The sequence below is a fragment of the Gymnoscopelus braueri genome (assembly GCF_963280865.1).
Source record: "Gymnoscopelus braueri genome assembly, chromosome: 10".
In the NCBI taxonomy this organism is placed as follows: Eukaryota; Metazoa; Chordata; class Actinopteri; order Myctophiformes; family Myctophidae; genus Gymnoscopelus; species Gymnoscopelus braueri.
This window is the reverse complement of record NC_137611.1, coordinates 37,031,598-37,053,459: the sequence shown is the minus strand read 5'-3', so window position 1 is coordinate 37,053,459 and position 21,862 is coordinate 37,031,598. Positions and strand designations below refer to the sequence as shown.

At 41.5% G+C, this 21,862-nt stretch overlaps 2 protein-coding genes across 4 annotated transcripts in view; one reads left to right on the top strand and one right to left on the bottom strand.

Moving 5' to 3' along the window:
* arhgef18a (rho/rac guanine nucleotide exchange factor (GEF) 18a) overlaps positions 1-17,243 on the top strand; it is a 35,981-nt gene extending 18,738 nt beyond the window's left edge. For 2 of the 3 annotated variants that reach the window (XM_080440768.1, XM_080440767.1), the window contains 16 exons: positions 455-714; positions 4,475-4,600; positions 5,356-5,473; positions 6,794-7,048; positions 7,742-7,818; positions 8,136-8,314; positions 8,641-8,711; positions 9,160-9,339; positions 10,301-10,444; positions 11,295-11,413; positions 12,426-12,488; positions 12,611-12,658; positions 12,882-13,319; positions 14,282-14,609; positions 15,012-15,116; positions 15,388-17,243. In XM_080440768.1, coding sequence (XP_080296894.1) covers positions 455-714; positions 4,475-4,600; positions 5,356-5,473; positions 6,794-7,048; positions 7,742-7,818; positions 8,136-8,314; positions 8,641-8,711; positions 9,160-9,339; positions 10,301-10,444; positions 11,295-11,413; positions 12,426-12,488; positions 12,611-12,658; positions 12,882-13,319; positions 14,282-14,609; positions 15,012-15,116; positions 15,388-15,542 — 2,666 coding nt within the window. In that variant the 3' untranslated portion in view covers positions 15,543-17,243. The remainder of the gene's footprint in view (positions 1-454; positions 715-4,474; positions 4,601-5,355; positions 5,474-6,793; positions 7,049-7,741; positions 7,819-8,135; positions 8,315-8,640; positions 8,712-9,159; positions 9,340-10,300; positions 10,445-11,294; positions 11,414-12,425; positions 12,489-12,610; positions 12,659-12,881; positions 13,320-14,281; positions 14,610-15,011; positions 15,117-15,387) is intronic. The other variant, XM_080440766.1, reaches the window with a different exon arrangement.
* The window catches only part of sppl2 (signal peptide peptidase-like 2), a 237,084-nt gene that overhangs the window by 185,733 nt on the left and 29,489 nt on the right, over positions 1-21,862 (bottom strand). The window lies entirely within an intron of this gene.

Below are 21,862 nucleotides of genomic sequence, written 5' to 3'. Positions count from 1 at the left end.
TGCTATGGTGGTGATGGATAATGACTTCATGACCTCAGACAGACACTTAGGACAACCACACCTACACTCTAACAATGACCTCCATGACAGCTGCAACATTTTTTTTCAAGCCATGTCTAACTAATCAGGTTGAATGGGAACACATTTGTGTTTACAGCAGTGCCCTGAGGGAGGGGAGTAGTTGTGTGAGTTATGTGCATCTATGATACTGTTCATGTGCAGTAATGTCTTCCACTGCTGGCCACCAAGCCATTTAACTGGAACAGTTAGGTTTTACTCAACTGCACCACATCACTGTTCTTTGCAGGAAGGGATAATTAAAAAGTTGGTGTGTGTGTGTGTGTGTGTGTGTGTGTGTGTGTGTGTGAGTGAGAAAGCGGCCAGGTGCCGTTATATCCCCATTATTTTAAAAAGCTGTCATAACAAGAATATACTCTCCTTCTGATTCCCCCAGAGCTGATGCAGACGGAGATGCACCACGTGCGGACCCTCAAGATCCTGTACTATGTCTACATGTACGAGATGAAGGAGACCCTGCAGATGGACAAGGACAAGATAGATCGACTCTTCCCAGTGGTGGAGCAACTGCTCCTGCTCCACCAGCACTTCCTATCCGGCCTTAACCAGCGGCGCAAGGAAGCCCAGGAGCAAGACACTGTCAACTCTGCAAACAACTACCAGATCACACAGCTGGCAGATATACTCATCTCTCAGGTAGGCGAGGGCAGGACTGGCGGAAACACAACAAGTATTGCGACATCATTACAAGGGGGAGAAGAAAAATCCCTTGTCATGATACTTGGATAGAAAATAATTACTCATTTGTTATCCCTATGTTTCAATTTGATTTAGATTCTTGGGGTCATGATTCAATTAAAAAGCGATTCTCGATTCGGAAGGATTCATAATACATTTTATCCCTATTAAACACTGGCAAATTCAGAGACATTGCTCTGAAAATGTATATCATTCGATGTTAAGTTATTACCTGCCGATCCTATATCAATATCAGTTAGCTTGCAAATAATTTACATCCGTAACATTAGGCTAACATTAACTTAATTCAATTCACAATATCAACATTACCCATCGCCCCCAGTCCATTTACCTTTGCAAATGAATACAAAGAACATCCTCACCCCCACAACCAGTCAGACAGGATAAGGAGAGGGAACGAGAGGGATCAAATCAAGTGTTGCTGTAGATTTGTGGTTACTGTGAATTAATAATCACATTGCAGACCAATTTTCCCTCCAGCCTATAGATACGGAAGCCAATGTGAGGCAATGTATCTGTCTGGGGTATGGGATGTATACAGTACTTGCAGCTTCTGACTGTCAGCTGTGAGTGCCCGACATGGGGAGAGAGAGAGAGAGAGAGAGAGAGAGAGAGAGAGAGAGACACACAGATATACAAGTGCATCCAAACGTTTGTTTTCTTTTTTTTTGCAACTTGTTTTTATTATTATTATTATCAGGAGAGATAATACATTTATGCATAACAGTGCATCATACTTCGCAATACAATATACAATATTTCACATTGCCTCCCTATTGAGACTGCAACAATAAAAGGAGAGTAAGAAAAGTAAAATAAAAAAAACTACCGGTAATTTAAAGACAACTGAAGTAAAAGAGAGATAAGAAAAGAGGGGATGGGGAGGATCAGTTGTAAATCAAAGAGAAATATATAAATATGCATATTACAGAAGAACATACAATATATATCCACACATACATTGCCTTACACTATATATCTACACACATACCGTACATTCATACATATTCAATTGTAAACAAATATTTATTTGATAGAAAAGTGTCCACTTTTTAATAAATTGTTCACTTTGTAGCCTCACCGAATAAGTTGGTCTTTCCATATCTCTAATTTCTTTCACTTTATTCATTCTTTGTGGGTCAGAGGATGCAATTTTGATAGTTTTCTTGGCTGCTGTTAACAATATCTGAAGGAGGTAGATATTCTTCCTGCTTTCAAAGCCTGTCTTGAAATCTTGTGGTACTTGAGTACCAAATACTTAATGTCACTGAATACTGCATTCCAAAACTGCCGTAACTTGGGGCATGTCCATGGGTATGGTTACCGACCTGCTCACCACATTTCCTCCAGCACTCTGGAGTAGTGACTGCTCTGGCAGTCAGTAACAGGGTCTTTAAAAACCTGCTTATAATTTTCCACTGATATTCTCTCCAAGAATTAGAGTTGGTTACTTTGTGCACTTCAGTGCAGGCGTCAATCAGAAAGGATTCTAATACTGAAAGGCTTTGAATTTTGTCCCAGTCCTCGGGTATCTAAAAAAAGTCAGTTCTAGGCAGATTAAACTCGTCTCTGAGTTGATCAAATGACTTTCGCAGACTGGAGTAAAATAACTGGTGAACAAACCTCCACCCCACGAACCCAGCATCCAACCTTGATGGTACAAAACCCCCAATACACCCAATTGAACACAGGCCAGATGTTGAGGGAGGCAGTTTAAACTCTTTCTGAACGTCCTTACATATTTTCATTGTGAACCTAGACCAAACACCCATAGCGTCTAAAATGTTTTTTAAATTATTATTAAGTCCTGAGAAAGGAAGGGCTGCTAGCTGTGCCTTTGTGCAGACTTTTACATTTTTAACCATCTAGTCGATTCATCATCCACCATCCACGTCGTTACGGACCTGAGTTGGGTCGCCCAAAAATAATATTTAAAATTTGGAAGGGCCAATCCGCCAGCGGTCTTGGCCAGTTGCAACGTTTTAAATCGAACTCTTGGACGTTTGCCTTGCCAGATGAATCATGAAATGAAACGTTTCTTTACTATGTGGACAGAGCCAGCTGTATTTCTTCCTGCTCCATTTGTGCAGGAAGAGTGACAGAGCCCACTAACTCCTCCATGAGTTTGTCATATTCTTGACAAAGAGTAGGAGTAAAAATGTTCCCAAAATCGAACTATCCCTTTACTGGTCCTCCTCAGTCATCATCATCATACATTATTTTCTGTCATACATTTATCCTTTCACTCTGTGATGCCGTGGTCAAATAAAATTATGGGAAAGCTATAAACCTATTTATTATTGTCATTTTTTATTATATACAAGGTCAGTTTAATATGTTTCTTTGTAGCAAATCAACCATTTAAAGCTAAACCCTGTAGAGATCGATAGCAGCTAATCTTTGTTCAGCCTCATTGGTATTCTTATTGATTAGGCTTTTGGCATTTGTCACATAAAATAGGTAGTTAGACACTGGCTTCTCCTGCACTAAGCTACCACTGTAGCTTAGCTTAGCCCCCCCCCCCCCCCTCTCCCTTTTTCTCATTGTGTTGAACCAGCCCACACTGCTAAGTACAGGTGTACTCAGGCACTGAGTCTGAAGGGAAGTACAGATGGGGTGTGTTTTACTGTCTGTCCTCATGGCCCTGGAATGATGCTGTGTTACTTGCATAATTTTAACTGACTGCTGTCAGTGCTGTGGTAGTTTCCCTGGTAAAGGAATGTGTGTCTGTGTTTTGTGTTTGTTTTATTCTGTCAAAGGATAAAGTGAAATCGTGAAAGCCACTGATACTTGAGACATCAGTGGACTCGGTGGCTGTTCATAGTGTAGTTTAGGTTCATGAAATGACTAGTTTATTAATCGTGTGAAATGTATTGCAAAACTCCATTACATTTCCAACTAGAACGGTTGTTCTCAGTACAGCGCATACCTCCATCAAAACTATGCAGTTGTCAAGATATGCCATTTCCGACTGAGATACGACTATTATGTAATTTTGACATTGCCCTTGATTGTGACCTTGCCCTTTTACCTTTTTGACCCAAAGGTTAATGTGTTCAGATCAGTCTACTGATCATTCCCACGAAATTGCCTGAAAATCCACACATCTGTTATTTTGCTGACAAACGTAAAGAGACAAAAACATAACACAATGTAAACATAAAAGGTGCTTGTTTCTGTATTGTACATTTCAAATATGGTTGCAGTGATCTCCTGTTCTCTTTATGTAGCAAAAAAAAAAAGCTGTGTCATGCAATCTGTTTGACATTTCGGTGGTTCAGATTTCCTTCCTAAAATGACACCCAGCAGCTGTAATTAACCCACAATGAGGAGGACCTAGCAGTTCTGACTGAAGTTGTTTTCAGATGTACATTGATATACAGAGCTGTACTGGGAGGACCAGTGTCTCAGTTTACATGATAAACCATCAGCAGTTTTCATTTACTCATAAACGCCACAACACATTAACCTGGCAGTCCTCGATTTAATTGGAATTTCAATCTGGATATGATTGTCTGCATTGTAAATGAAAACGCTTAATAATACATCAAATGTATTAATCCACCATGCATGTTGGTTAATAAATATACAGCCTACAGGTACATAATGTAGGCATAGTCTTTATGAAGTGTCTTAGGTTGTAGAGTGCAGGACTAGGTTCATGTGTTAAAACATTATTCAAATCCCATTTTAATAGTTTTCAGGTGACCTTGGAGAGAACATGAAGGATTGCTATGGCATTTACTGCAGCAAGAACAGTGATGCGTCCAGCGTTTACAAAGAACAGCTCCAGAACAACAAAAAGTTCCAGAACCTCATAAGAGTAAGTGCTCTTGGTGCCCAGTTTATAGGGTGTATCACCATGTTCTACATTACGAACTAAGTACTGACAGTGAATGGTTGTGGTTTACTATAAAAGTAGGCAGGCCCACTCTATGAGAACTGGGTCACTGTTGGATTGCAGGTTAGAATTGACAAAATAAGAAACCTCTGGGATGATTTGGTGCATGAGGTGATCATGTTTGCTGCACTGTTTAAGATGTGGGCCTTTTCTACTGTATGTACAACAGTATTAACGTTTTACAGAGACTGGTGCTAGAAGCGGAAAAGTGCATAATGAAGATGAAGGTCCGCACATAACACTGTAGTTCCCCTTTGCAGGTCTTAATTAAGCACCAGTACTGACATTGTGAGGAGACATGCAGTCTGAAGTGTGTGTCTGCTCAAAGTGTGACTATTGGCGCTTGATTAAAATCTGCAAAGGAAGGATGTTTTGTTGCCTCATAACTAAGTGTCCAGTAATAAACAGTTACAGTATGTGGTTGAAAACAACTGTACTAAAAGTACAGTACAATACAAGTTACCAACAAACCAAAGATATACTGCACATCACCATGATATGGCCATGCACGGCGTGCAGAGCAATGTCTCAGAACACATAACTTGGTGTCTTACCCTAAAGTGTCTGTAGCAACAGGCCATGTATTAGTACATCTGTTGTATAGTATATCTAATGGATGTACGGTATGTTTACCAGAAGTACTGTACAAAGTTATATGATTTTTATGTATTTAACAGAGAATCGGTCAGTCACCCATTGTGAGAAGACAGGGTATCCCTGATTGCTTTCTTTTGGTGACTCAACGCATCACAAAATACCCCGTCCTAGTGGAGCGCATTTTACAGAACACTGTAGGTAAGTACTGTATAAATGTCAAATATCTTCTGCATTTTAGTTCCTCCCTCCTCTACAGATAATGTCACTGCAACAATTATAGTTTTACTATCTCCATCAGGCTGGGAGACGGAGATTATGATTTTGCAAGCTGCTTTTTGTTTTGGCCGTTATTTAGCCATTTCTTCCAACAAGTTGTAGTGTCACTCAGCTAGGGATTACGAAGGGGTTTGTACCTACTGGAGGTTGGCTTGAGATCGTGATTAGTACCAAACCTCAACAGTCAAGGTCTCTTTAGAAGCCTTCAGAGCCTTGTGCAGAATGCGGAAACAAAATTAAATACATATCGTGGCCCACCTTGAACGTCTGGCCAACTTCTGACCAATCACACTGTCTGAACTTTCTTCGGCTAGTCAGAACATCTCTGAGGTGCAAGAACAGCCAAACAAAGTTCTGAGAAGCACTGCCGATGTTCTGAATGTCATTTTGTAGTTATTGCCTATCCTGTCCAAACTAACTTTGGACGTCAGTTGAAGTACAGTATTTACTGTAGAGCGCTTTACACAACCCTGGCTAGGCAATCCAGCCTGATGTGCTCCGCAGAGCATTTGTTGTCACTGGACTGAGAAGCACTCTATTTGGAGGAAGTAAACAGTATTTCTATATTTGGGTGAGGCTGCCCTCTTGAGGCTAAGTAATTGTGTATTATAAAGACGAAAGACAAATGAGACATGACAATGTTGGATCGATTCCAAATGTATGCCGAAATATACATATTCACTATGGGATTTGTACATTTCCTTGTTGGCTTCTTGGCCACAGTATGGCTAATGGGCTGATTGATTCCTCATATCAGACTTATTCCCTACTTGCTACTGCTAATAGGCTCGTTTATTTAAGGCACAGTATCTGTCAATGTCAGGTCTCATTCTTCCTGCTGTGCATCATTCATTCATACAGTTCATATTTTAATTGCTCTATGGAACAAATCAAATATAGCTTTTTGGATGAATTGTGGTACAATACTAATTGAGTCAAAATTTTAAGTCAGTTTTGAGTCATTGATTTTATTTTCCGCATCTACCTGTTGATGTAGAGAACACAAACGAACCGCCCGAGTTATGTCCCGATAGGGACAGAATCGTAAATCATGGCCCCGCCCTGCGTGGGAGGTGAACTCGAAGAAAACGAGCACTCCTTTTTCAATCATACTGTATCATATACATATTGATTGAGCGAGTCTCAATTGTACGTACATTTTGAGCGATTGATTTGAAGTAGAGAAACACAAGTCACTGTTGTAACCTCCTTGATCCTCATGTCTCCCCATCCTCTCTCCAGCCGACACAGAGGAACATGTGTCTCTGGTGACGGCCTTGGCTCTGATCCGAGACACCATCTCCCAGGTGGACGCCTGTGTCAATGACTACAAGAACGCTGTGCGGCAGGCTGTGATCAGCCGCAGTCTGGAGCCCAAGTCCCTTGGCCGCCTGAAGGGCGGCAGACTCTTCCGCAGAGAGGACCTGGTCCAGGGAGCTAGAACACTGCTGCACGAGGGCACCATCATTTGGAAAGCAGCTTCGGGCAAAAACAAAGGTGGGCATTCCATGACAGGGAATGGACTTCAATGTTGCTTAGTTAGATCGATTTCAAGAGTTATATTCAACGTGTGGGATTCTTATCTGATTCTTATCATATAACATGTTTGTTTTCCTAATTCATTTTTTAAATAAGGAAGGCAAACGGTGAAACATAAGCCACCATTGTGGTTGACTGATTTCATTTAGCAAATGCAAATTCCTCGAGCTGAGCAGTTGCCTCCTGGTTCAGGGAGGACAGAAACCTCCCGTGGAGCAAAAGGCCAAAAGTCTGCTTGATCTAGAGTAGACTTTTGAGTACAGACCGTGAAAGCACGGCCGCACTGGCTTTGGTGTTTTACGCGGGAGGTGTCAGAAAGATTACCTTAGGGATAACTGGCCTGTGACGGCCAAGCGTGCATAGGGATGTCGCTTTGATCCTTCAATGTCACCTCTTCCTATCATTATGAAGCAGAGTTCACCAAGCGTTGGATTGTTCACCCACTAATAGGGAACGTGAGCTGTTTTTAAACCACTGTGAGACAGGTTAGTTTGACCCTACTGATGATGTGTTGTTGCAATAGTTATCCTGCTCAGTATGAGAGTCACTGGAGAGACCCTACGATCTGACCGTGATCTATTTAGAGTCAACCCTCGATCCAACCTTTGACTGTCTTGTTATTAGTCATGATTCTCGCTCTCCTGCTCACAGACATCCATGCTGTGCTGCTGACAGACGTGCTTCTGCTCTTGCAAGAAAAAGATCAGAAGTTTGTATTTGCTGCTGTGGTGAGTTCTCCAAGAGCATCAGCTGACTTGCTTACTTTACTTGGCAAAATGTTGTGCATTCACGCCTGCTATAACATTTGATCTGTTATTAATTTTATGTAGTGTCATATTGTTATTATTAATAATAATACTGTGTGTGCGTGTGTGTTGTGTGAGAAATGTCCATGACTGTCTTACCTATACAGCACAATAACACCCACACAGTTTAAGACACTGACTTACTTACTGTACATTGTTGACTTTAACATAAACCAAAACCATGAATCCTGCCAGTTGTTATCATTGTCATCATGGATCTTCTCTCCCACTTGGTGTAGGACAACAAGCCATCTGTGATCTCCCTCCAGAGGCTGATCGTCCGGGAAGTGGCTCATGAGGACAGAGCCATGTTCCTCATCTGTGCCTCCTCACAGCTGCCGGAGATGTACGAGATCCACACCAGCTCCAAGGCGGACCGTGACACCTGGATGACCCTGATCCGGGACGCTGTGGACAGGTAGGCTGGACCGAGGGCTGGGGAGACAATAGGATGGGTATTGGCCAAGTAATTCAGTGCTGAGGTCCTGAATCGAACCTGGGGCGTTAGGTGGGCTCTCTAACATATTCAGCATACGGCCGCTCAGTATTTGTCTCGTAATACCAAAAACAATATACCATTTAAAAAATAAATAAAAAAATAAAGTAGATTAAAAATGATTATATTAAACCTTTGTGTAAAAATAATATTTTTGCATTTGAAGAGGTTATTTACATTATTGCTGGATTGCTACATTGTGGTTCACACGGTACTTGTAGACAATAAATGATAATGGTGTGTTCCAGTTGTCCAGAGGGAGAGGAGGAGCTGTACAGTGAGCAGGAGGCCAGGGCCACCAAGGTCCGAGAATTCCGGGGTAAGATATCAGATATCGGTAGTCTTCAAAGATTAAAAGCTTTTGAAAGGATTTCTAGGAACATTTCATACAGTATTTGCCTTTCAATATAACATATGGGAAACCCAATGCTGCCACTGAAAACTACATTTGAGGCCTGAATAGTTTTTTTCCCCCATCACAACTTTATTTCTCAGAATTCAGATGTTATTCCTTGCGATTTGAAAAATACAACAATTCAGTGCTGAATATATATATATATGACGTTTTTTCCTCATAATTCTGACTTGAACATTTTATTCAGTAGTGAAAATGTCCTTTAAAAACATGCCTCACAGTACCATGACCTTTTAATTGGGAGGACCATTGTTCGTTACATTTACGCTGAATTTGTAAAACGCAGTCAAATATCTGACCTCCAATCTGTGTGTATTGATTGACGTGTATGTGTTTGGTGGTCTTCTCCCAGAGCAACTGGTGACGAGGGACACCCAGATAGTGCAGAGTCTGACAGAGAAACTGCAGCTCTTCGCCACATACGGCAAGACCATTATCGGTCTAGAGACCTCCCACACCAGACTGCTGCTAAGCGGAGATGCCGCCGACCTCCAGCAGGGGGAGACTCTGCTCAAAGGAGCCATCACCGAGGGTAGGTGGAGCAAGATGCCACAATAACCAGTCTGCATTCAGAGCAGGGTTGAATAGCGTTGAATGCATATAAACTGTACATTTGTTTTAATCTGCTCCTGTTGCCAGTCATAGGAAAGAAAATTCCCTTGACCTTCCAGCCTTTTCCTTTGTCTTAGAATTTGTGCATGTGATTGTCAAACTTTGAACCCAGTCTGAATACTGAAGTCATTCTCAGGGTCTGCAGTTGTTCTGCACCCTGTTTTCAATTGTGGCTCAGGTTATTTAAGTCGAGTCAATTAAACTGAAGCAAATCTTTACTTACCAGCAAATCTGATAGAGCATTAAAGGTAGGGTAAGTGATATTTTTTGGTTAAAACAAAAAGTATTTTGTTAAAAGGTTAAAACACTATATTCTGATAGTAATCATTGCTATAGAGTGTTTGTTCAGTAACAGATGTCTCCCTGTCTCTCCAGCTCTTTAATAAACAGAAAATACATTTTTCGGTAGGTGTCAAAATCTCAGCCTATCAGGAGAAAGTACCCATTTTTAAGCTTAATTTGTATAGTGTTCCAGTTCCAATTGTGTCTGCTCATTTCTTAGTGTCATCACTTCCAATTTCACTTGTTTAATCTGTATCCTGATTGAGTTCTCTGTCCTGGTTGGATAAAATTGGAAATGAAACTGAAACTGAAACGAAAATGCATTTTCTGTTTAATAAAGAGGTGGAGAGACAAGGAGACTCCTTTTACTGAACAAACACTCTATAGCAATGAGTACTATCAGAATATAGAGGTATTTAACACTTATTTTAACCAAAGCAAATCACTTACCCTACCTTTAATATGTTTGAAGAAAATAGATTTCCTAAATCGGTTGAAATGAAAGTGAAAAGGAGCACAAGTGGACAGTGACTCAAAACATGGATTTTTATCGAATTCGGTTCTCGCCATTCCTGACTTGTCAGGTCTTATGTCCACAGTGGAGAACCTGCAGACAGCTCTGATGTCAGAGATGAGAGATTGTCACCATCCTCCACAGGAGGATCAGGGCCATGGAAGCCATCTACAGAGGGCACAGACCTTCGCAGGGTTTGACAGCAGCCCCTCTCCCAGCCAGAGTCACAGTAAGCCTGACTCTCCTATTATTATTATCCCATTGGCCTACTGTAGGGGAATAGGAATGCTGTTGGCTGGAAGTCCATGTCCAGTTTCTCAGCAGCCTCCAACCAACTTGCTACTAGTAACGCTAGCATACTCTGTGTGTTATTGAAAGGATAATTTGTTGGTTGTGGAGACGGTAAAATGTATACATTAATAGAAAGGTGCACTCAGTGGAACTGACCAGTGACCAGGCCTGGTGGAGCTCCATTTTTGGGCAAGCCTATGACGTCAGACGTCAGTCATCTATAACGTATGACTCCATATTTGGGCAAGGCTTCCGCTCAATCTGACCACCTTTGACTTATATTCTATTACAAAGTGTATAAAAGTACAAATATTATGTATACAAACACATATACACAATCTGAGGGCAAAGGTGCGTGAAGGTACTTCCTTGGCCTACTGGCAGTGTCCACAAGAAATCTGGCGCTGATCGTCCAGGGGTTTGCGAGAATAGCCCCGGACACACACACACACACACACACACACACACACACACACACACACACACACACACACACACACACACACACACACAGAAGTGACATAATCTCCCCCCTTGCCTTCGGCACAATAAAGGTACAAAATGTATGTTGTATATTTGGTAAATATAAATACAGGAATATAAAACACATGGGCTAAGTAGAAACTCTCCCTCTAGAGGGTTAGGGAATCCTGTGTATTCTACATACTGTGTACCAGTAATAGCGTAACCTAAGTTGTCCTTGAAGCCGCAGCTAATTTTGTCGATGGTAAAAGGTATGAATCATACTCATTTTGTATACTATAATAAACATGATTTTACCTCCCCAGATGAAAATGTAGCTGAGAGACCTGGTAGTGCGGAGGGCAGTCTCTTGGAGAGCAATAACCAGGCCCCCTTTGACTCCCAACTCCAGGAAATTGACTTCTCTGAAAGCCAGGAACTGTCTGTAAGTGAAAATCCTGGGAATTTGTGTTATATAATGGTCGTGGCTGTAGCAGCACTAAATGAGGAATTATGAAATTACATTTAACCACTTAAACTCTATACTAAGTCTTAAGATGAATAACAAAAATAGCCAATCAACGCATTGTGAGCTATTTTCACTATTTCTGAATATGTTGCACATTTTCTTTGACATTTTTGTCTTATATAGAAAAATATAATATTCAAAATATTCACTTAAAATATGGATGCAAGGGTTAGGGGCTGTGTCAACAGAAAGCGTATTTTGCGTGGCCACCGGCGTCATTTTTGCCTTGGTAAAGACTAGGAGCGCTTTTGGAACAATGTTACTTTCCTATGCAGATGGTTGGAGTGACATGCCCACAAGTGACAAAAATTGAGCGAAGGTGACTCGCTTAGTGTATGTGTAGTGCTCTGGACATGATATCCCAAAAAATCTTTCTGTGGACACAGCCCCCTAATGTGGTTAATGTAGATATTTGTGGACACAGCCCCCTAATGTAGTTAATTTCGATATTTGTGGACACAGCCCCCTAATGTGGTTAATGTATATATTTGTGGATACAGACCCTTAATGTGGTTAATGTAGATATGAGTGGAAAATTCTAAAGGCCTTTTGACTTTTGATAGTGGAAGGGAATATCTCTGCTACTGTATGTACAAGGACACAATCATTACCAAATAACACGTACTGTAATGAAGACTAAACTAGACAAACACTGCAGAGGTCTTTGCACACTTAGTCCGATGCCATTTTTGTTATTGGTCAATCAGTTTTGAACGCATCTGAAAACACGCAGGAATCGAACTGGTTTTGAATAAAAAAACAAACACACTGTCACAGCCACTCCTCGAACGTAAATTTCTGAATGATATTTCTCCTTTTCGTGCATATAAAACTTGTGTGCAAGGGGCTTAGATGTTTATTTGAACAGCATCAAATAATAAATGCAGATGTTGAACATGGAACACTTACAGTACTATTCTATTTCAAGGCTGACGATGAGACCCCAATGCCATGTTGGAACTCGACCTTCAATCCCTTGCAGGAGGAAGAAGTAGGACTTTTAGTTTCGTTCATTCAGTTTTTCTCTTCACATTATTTAAATTTGCATGGGAATGTACTGTATATCTAACCCATTAATTCCTATTCTGCAAATGTGTCTCCTTTTCTCTTTAGTTCTTCGATAAGGTGGTATTGCTCTCACAGAGGCTATACAGCTTACAGGTAAGAGACGGTACATTACTCTGATATCAATATTCATAACCCTTATATCTTCGTTGGTGTCGTTCCTATACGTTTCTAATGTACAGTACTTCTTATGCTTATGAACAAATCCAAACCAGAATTGTGATTTTTTTTTTAAAAACCTGAACCTAACTTACTGTGTCATTATTGAAGTTTATTTATTGAAGCCATTTACGTGACTTAACATTTCACACACACACAGGCCGTCATCGCGCGACAGGACAGCCAACTGGAGCTTCAGCGCGTGGCGCTGTCGGAACGCGAGCGGCCCGCCCGCCACCGCGGCAGCATGCTGCTGGAGCAGGAGAAGCACCGCAACCTGGAGAAGCAGCGTGAAGAGACGGCCAACTTCCAAAAGCTGCAGGCCCAGCACCAACAGGAGCGCAAGCACTGGGAGAAGGAGAGGGAGCGCCAGCGTATTCATGCCGAGAGGCTGGAGGAGGAGCTCCACCAGCGGGAGGAGGAGTGCCGCCGGCTGGAGGAGCGGCTGGCCAAGGAGCGCACTGAGCTGGAGGGCAACAGGGAGGCCTACCAGCAGGACCTGGCCACACTGCGGGAGTCCAAACAGAAGGTGGAGAAGGAGAATGAGTTGATCGAGCTGCTGCAGAAGAAGTTGAAGAAACAACTTGAGTATCAACAGGTGATACATTATGTTTGATATTAATATTATTATATAATTAAAGAATGAAGTTAAAACTATTAAAGGAAGGGTAAAAAAAAGTATTGTTTTGTAAAAAAGTTAAAGCTCTATATTCTGATAGTAATCATTGCTATAGAGTGTTTGTTAAGTAAATAGGAGTCTCCCCATCTCTCCAGCGCTTTAATAAACAGAATATATAAACTTTTAGATGGGAGAGAGTACCCATTTATCAGCTTCAATGTTATTATTATTGAGTTCCAATTTTGTTTTTGAGTTTTCATTGTGTCATCACTTCCAATTTCACTTGTTTATCCTGTGAGTTCTCACTTCTGATTGGATACAATTGCATTTTCTGTTCACTAAAGAGCTGAAGAGACTGGGAGACTACTGAACAAGCAATGATTAGAATCTGATCAGAATATAGAGCTATTTAACACTTATTTTATCAAAAGAAAACCCCTTACCCTACCTTTTTAAGTTAAAGAATACTCAGAGGTTGACTGTTGGTCCTTGTTAGTGTCACAAATAATAATAATATTAATAACGTTTTATTTATATTGCACTATATATTTGAAACAAATCTCAAATTGCTAAATGTACTCTTTATATGCACATGAAAAAATCTAAGCACTCACGGCACGCAATGACCATCAAAATCAAACCATGGGATGCCTAGTTGCCACAGTTCATCTCCTACAAATGGAAATACATGGCTTCCTTTTATATGGGCGACAAATAACAATTTTCGGCCAAATCAGGATGGATGAAACTCCTCTACCACCATACCCACGACCGATTTCAGTCATTAGGATTCCATAGAAGCCAGCATGACAAAAATAATAGATCGACAAGCTAACAACACGTTGCACTGTGAGATGTTGTGAGCTTGTATGTCTGTTACGGTATTTATTTGCCACATTTTCCTATCCTATTATTTATTTGACTTAATTTTCCTATCCCAGCCCCAGGGATTGACATACTACCACTCATTCCGAGGAGATCTGGGAGCTAGAGGGGGAGGTGCCATGACGTCAAGCCCCAAGTCCCACATCCGCATACCCACCATTGACCTGGGTGAAGTGCCCCCGGTGCCTCCCCGCAAGGAGAGCATCAGCCCCCTACCTCTCAAGGCTGAGTTGCCCATCCACCTGGTCAGCACCACCAACCAGTCCCACAAGCCCGGGGCTGTGCAGCAGCAGATCCCCACCAAGCTGGCAGGCCTTGGCAAGGGCAAGGGCAAGGACAAGAGCTTCAGGACCAAAGGCTCTCACCAGAGAACACACAGTGCAGGTCAGGAAGACACAGCTGTGTTCACATACTCCGGTCTCGTTTCAGTAAAGTCTTCCTGTATAATATTCATATTTTAGCCTTTCTAAATCACTCTAATCACAATCTTCGACTCTATAACCATGCGCTCATAACATATCTCAATGTTCATTCATCATTTTTGTCAAAGACATTTAGGCTTATTTTCTTTTCTTTTTTTTAAACTTGTTTTGTAGTTTGTTCGTTTTTTTTACTTGTTTTGAAAAACAGGGCTGCTGCTTGACTTTTGGGCAATATGGCCAGTGGACAGTCAATCACAGACTTGCATAATGTGTGTGCTAATCACTATTAGCTGGCTGAAATCAGCCATGGATAGCACTTAGCCTAAACTCTGCTGACCTAGTAGTTATGTCTTTCCTCATCCAGCGTCTATAGACATGAGTCAGGTGATACCCATCAGAGTGACTGGTAAAGAGGGAGGAAGTCTACGAGCCAAAAGGCACAGCAGTCCCCAAAGGATTCATCACTCAGGTAGTGGTAGTGTCCATGAACACAAGCTGTATTTGGCACAATCTCAATGTCTGTACTGTATACTAAAGATCACAAGTCTTGGTGGCAGGTATCGTGCAACATATTGCTAAACAGAAATGATTTATTTTCAACCTAAAACAAAGTGGAGCTCATTTGAAAATGCTTTTTTTCCATTTCATTGTTCCTCGACATACAAAAATTATAAATACGAATCTGCAGTTTAAACAATAAAGAAAAACAACTCCGCTTCAATGTGTCCTTCTCCATACAGTGGATCGTTTCACTCCTCCAGGACCAGCCTCCGGTGTGAAGGTCTCTCAATCTTTCAGCGTACACAACAGGAGCAGCGAAATGCTCCCACCGAAACCACCTCCTTTCCCCAAAGACGTGATTAAAAGGGAAAAGGAACGCGTAATATTCCTTTAGAAGTGGGCCGGCTGGGGCCAGACGCCATGTTTCCGGACGAGAACCCTGTGTGAAGCAGTGAAGGTTGATGCAGATGGACAGTGGGAATGATGCAAATCTGCTTTTAAGACTTAAGGAATTATTCCATGTTCAAGATGTACAGAAAGTTTGTATAGTATGAACGTGTGTTCATGCTATACAAGTATCATGATGTTATTATAATTATTATTTTTGGAGAGCTTGATTTCACAGCTCCACTGAATGTGAAGAACAAGCACAGAAGTACCCACTGCCCACGTTTTTATAAAGATGGTGTGCAAAATGAAGTTATTTAAGAAATGCAGAAAAGTAGACAATTTTGCCCAATATTGTACATGTTGTGGCATAGGCTGTAGTTGTTTTATACTAATTGAAAAGGTTACTATTCACTTTTGTATTGCCAAAGTCTGTTCCCAGGAGTTTTATCTTTTTGTAAAAAGAAATGAAATTGGGTCATGTCAATAACCATTTGGCACTCATGTCACCATTGTTTTATTTTATTTTAATTTTAATGAAGGCTATATGGTATTGTGAGGAAAGTACACAAATATTACTATGTTGATGTAGCTCCGGAGTGGCAGTCGCATATTTCAGAATGGGCAGGACGCTCTTTCAGTCTGTACAGAGAACCATGTGCTCAGTCTGTTGTAATTAGTGTCTATGGAAGAAAACTGTTGTTCACTTGGTAGTTGGTACCAGCACACTTGGTAAAGGGGATGATTTGTACATTTCCCAAAGGTGACTAAATGGCAGTTCTTACTGCGGTACCCAATTTGTGCACTTATCAGTCTGTGACACAATCATCGGGTACGTTTTCAGTTGCCACTAGAGAGGGGTGCTTATAGCGTTTGAGAGACTATAATGGAATTGGTCCCAAGTCAAAAAGTGTATTGCTATGTTAAAAATGTTTAAGGAATGAATGTTGTAAATAATGTTATGTTTTATCTGATGCACGTGTCATTAGCATTAAGTTTTCCTCTATTTTGAAAAGCTACTGATAATGTCCTGCTACTGAGTTTCCTGTACCCAGCAAATGGGTCTTGGAATAAAACTGTTACAGATTCCAAGTTTTAGTACCTTTTTTATTATTAATGAAAGTCACATACTAGATTCCAGAGGTGTCCTGGTAGCTCAGAGCACAAAAGGTGCTCAATGTACTAGTAACAATGAAATGTGGGATTGTCTTCCTTAATTTATTTATTTCTGCCGCTCATGTTGCAAAACAGAATTCCCTTAATATTTGTGACACTTTAGGTGACTCATGAGGAAAAGAAACAGAATCACATGATGCATGTCTCAGAAAAGCCTCCATACTTTGATCTCCCTTTTTAAAGGTCCTCATGGGAATGACATGTCCAGCCATGTACCACACCTTGATGTAGGCTGTAATAGTTTTACAGATACTGTACAAGCCGTGATAAAACATGCAAGTGTCATCATCAGTCTGTGTCAGCAGCAAGATTGTCTTTTCTCATTCATAATAACCCATCCAGCCACTGTGAGAACATGCTATTTCAACTCGAATCACAATAGAAAATCACAATTTGTCACTTTATAAAAGTTTGAAATAAGAATTTAAGAAAAAAGAATCTGAATCGTTGATCTGTACATGATTCGGCATGACTCAATGTGGCTCTCGGACTTCATGTGGTCCGGCCTGTGACATCAGTCATCCAAGACTGATAAGTTAAAGTATTAAACATGAAAAAAAAAGTGGAGGTAAACCTCTGGTATTGTGCACAAGACATTTGGTGCTGATTTGTCCATTAGCTCCAGACACACAACAGACAGACCCTCCTATAGATGGCTAGCCTTTAACTGCCCATGCTATATATATAAAAAAAACTTACATTAGGGATAATGTAGGACTATATAGTCCAAGACCTATTAATAGGCTAATTACAAATTTATTTTGTTGATTCCTTTGTCTTTTTTATTTTGTCTATTATAGGTTATTAGAGACGGGAAACTGAGAAGAGAAAGCGCAAGGACATAACCGTGTAAACTCACGTGTGCATCATGGTACAGTGAGGCTTTACATAGTCTCTCTATGGTGCAGGCATCAGGTGTGATTCAGTCCACATTTACAGCACTGCTTCCCCTTCACTTTGCCACCTTAAACTAAACAATAAAAGCCTGGAGATCGAGGCTACTTTGCCACCTGACTCAAGCTCAAGGGACCCACCGTTGTATGAGACACACAGACAGTTTGCTGCTACAGGCCTATAAGATGGACAACAATCCACTCAGTTTCTATGTCCTAAAAAATACATGCGAACATTAGCATTTGTTTACGGACAAAGTTTCTGTCCGCTACTGCTGTCTTCTCCATTTAAAGCCTTCCTACACACCGGACAGGTGTCATGCATTTCCAACCATGGCACTATACAGTCTGAGTGGAAAACGTGATTACAAGGCAGCTGCCTGACTGCCTCGCCCAGCCTGAAGTCATCCTTACACACTGGACACTCCATACTGCGGTCTGCTTGTTTCTGAGAGATGTTGACTGTTGGGAGAGAGGATATCCTTTCCTTCTCTGCAGGAGGAGGACCGGTGTTCTCGAACTGATCTAACAACTGTGTTAGGATAGCGTCCAAACCTCCCTGTCCATACACATAGTCCCCTGGATTAGAGTGCAACATCCCCATATGCGTCCATACGCCTCTAAGGGCATGGGGTGGCTGTGAGGGTGTGGCTCGAGGCTGCTCTACCGGATGATACCGACGGTACTGATCTCGGTAGCGATTATTCAAACGTCTGTACATGTCATCCTGGTGGTAATGGTGGATATCATCAGCAGGATGGTAGTGGTCCTCAGGGTAGCCTCTACGGTCAGGCGAATGGTGCCTGTCATCTTGACGATGGTAGTGGTCTTCATCATGATGGTGGCGGCTATGGGCTCTCCGATTAGGCCTCCAATTAGATGCTTCAAGGTGGTGGTGGCTATCGATATGGTGACTGGAGTCATCAGGCAGAGGACAGTAGTTGTCTGGCATGCCGCTGGAACTGGGAATAAAGCTCCTGGACCAATCCCCTTGCTGAGGCTGTTGTCTGTCATCATGCTCGTGGAAGCTGTCATAGTGGCGTTGGTAGCTCTCATCAGGCAAGGTATGACCGCTGTCTTTAGACTGATGGTAGACAGCACCATGCTGAGGGCGATACGTGTACCTGTTGTCACGTTGGCTGCCTTCTGGGTGTAGAGACTCATTGCGGACTGACGACTGTAAGGGCCTTTCGGACTGGCGTAGCGGCGTCAGCCGTCGTGTGGACAAAGCCTCATCCTCTTGGGTCTGGAGCCGTGACATGACACGTTGCGAAGAGCTAGAAATCATCTCCGTAAGACGTAGCACTTCCCGTCGCAGTTGGTAATTTTCCTCTCTCATCCTATATCGCACTTGGTCAGGCTCCTCTCTCATGGTATGAGTACGTTCTAGAACATCGTGAACATTGGTGCGGTGCATGGTACGGTCATAATCATTAAGATATGATGATGATAACCGCCGGGGTTGGTCCACATCACGGTCTAGATTTCTCTCATCTGGCCTGAACATCTTGAGTTTGAAGAGATTGCTTGAATACAGCCTGAAGGTCATAAAATGATGCTTGTGTTTGGCTCAATACTGTAGTTGTGCCAGCAATCACTTTGGGGTGTTCTAGAAGACAGCTACTACCGATGCTCAGGTGAGTTTGTGAAGGAAAGGAATGCAGTAGAAGAATTCTGATCAAACCCTCGATGTGTTTGTGATGTCAAAGACGGTGGAGGTGTTGTCTTCGTTTCCCTTCTCTTTTATACAATTGATGCTGTGATGTAGACATGATGTAGACGTCCCTATTTAGACACTGCAGTTTTATTGCAATACCTTATTCTAGATCAATATTATCTGTCGAAGACTAATAAAGTATAGTGAAAACAGGAACAGTTTTTTTTTTTAAACTGCGTAAATAGTGTAGTTACTTGTGTGCTGCAGGGAGGGAAGCAACAGCTTCTCCTTGTCCCAGGCCAACGTATGGCTGCAGTCTGTCCATCCTGGTCCTTGGTATGACCACCTTCTCCCTCAACCACTGCACATAACTAAACATGAGAGCAACAAAGGACAACATCAGTCCACAAGTCATCACACAACACATACCTTTTTACATCATTTACAGTACTTACAAATGACTATCGCTGCTAGTTGACTTGCACTAGAAATGGTATATGGCGCCGGAGTGTTTCCCAAACGTCACGAGCATCTTGTAGTTGCTCCTTGCTGGATCCTACGCCCGGTCTTCGGTAAAAGATGGGCACATGACTGGAGTGCATCTTTATGGACCTTTTTGTCCTATGCCTGTCACCAACCCTTGAGGTGTGCATCGGCCTTTTCTTGTGTTAGTGTTATAAAAGGTGTTAAATAAGGCAAGGTGTTGTGAAATGTAAAACAGTATATACACACACTATGATGTATGAGATCACTCAAACACTGAAATCATGCCATATGAATGAATGAAGTGAGCCTATCTGAGGCTCTCTCTCTCTCATATACACACACACACACACACACACACACACACACACACACACACACACACACACACACACACACACACACACACACATTTTAACCATTTATGTATGTCCACACAAAGGAGCACATACATCAAGGAGGCAAATGTTAAAGGTGCAGTAAGGTTACATTCACAAAATCGTGGCATATGTCTTCATGATACAATAAGCATGTCACTCAGTACTCTATGCTCTATGGGTATAAGTAAGACGCTGCTGCCAATTACAGCAGAGACAGCACAATACTTTGCCAGCCTTTTTGCCTCCTTTTTGGGCATCCCAAGTTGTTGGAACCCTCTAACAAATATAAAAACAAATAGTCTGCACCTATAGCCCAGGGGCCTATTACACGAAAGGAGAATTAAATAAGCCTGGATTTAAGTCAAATCCAGGTTTGACAAAGTCTGGTCCGTATAGCCTGGTTTATTCCGTTCCATGAACGCCAAGCCAGGCTGAAAAGGAGCGACTTTGTCGAGCTAGACCATGTCGAGCCAGGGTGGTAAAGCCAGGCTTCACGTATCCTATAAAAGACCATGAAAGTCGATAGCAGAATCCTTGAACTTGACCAATCATGGAGCCCAAAACCAGAGCGGCGTTCTTCTCTGTGGCTGAACAGCAGCACTGCAGCAGCTCATGGAACAGTGGAGTTCCCAGGAATTACATTTAGGGCAGGCGAGATCTCCAATCATACGAGGAAGTAAAATGTATAATAAGCAAGAAAGGAAACACGTCGTCCAAGTCGTCCAAAAATATATACAATTTATATACAAGTCCATAAATATATAATTCAGTTAGGCTTAAACATGAGGAGTGTATAGTGAATATTAGGACTTACACAACAACAGAGGCTAAAAAACTTCAAAACCACTGTCAAATATGTCCCAATATTTCCATGCTGCTGTTGTGAACAAATGATGTTTGACAAAGGAGTTTCCATCATTGATGACAATGTCCGGAACACTATTGAGAAAGCATGCAATGACAAAAATGAGAGATTATTTGAAGAAATATATATTAGCTAGCAAGACACCGCCCACTTCACACTGGGTGTGATTTTTACAATGTATTTGATATTACCTTTATATTATTTAATAAATTATGCATTTCATCCTCTATATATTGTCCAGCAACCTTTATGATAAAGGCGAAAAAAGATAGTAGACCCGTGGGAGCCAGATTGCTCAGATGCCAAGGTTCCTGTGATGGGATTCGATTCCATGACCTTGTGGTTTTAAGTCAAGAGCTCTTCCGACTGAGCTATGGATAGAGCAGCCGCAGAAGTCACAATTTCAACTCCCACCCTCGCCAGGGTCAAAAACTTTATATTTGAAATCCAAACGTTTATGTGTAGATGAATGAACGGTCAAAAATGGAGGAAGTGCAAACACCAGGTTGAAGTTCATCCATGACGGTCATGACAGATCCAGACTGCACTAGCGATTTGTTTACGTTTGACCGCATGGCTCATTTGCATAAGACGTTATCATATTGATTTTATCCCACTGTTGAGGGTTAGGGTTATGTTTTATATATTTTGTTTTTTTTGATTGATTGATTGAATATTTTATTAGGCAAAAAATGTAAAACAGCACAGTTACATTTAAAATACTTTGTCTAACAGGTCCGTTCATAAAAGTCCTTGCGGACTTGTTTCCAATGAGGGCCTTGGTATTCAATTCATATACATATATAGTGGCACCACAGTTCGAATATCATTACAACAGCAAAAAATTATCACTATGTACATCAAAAAAATAAA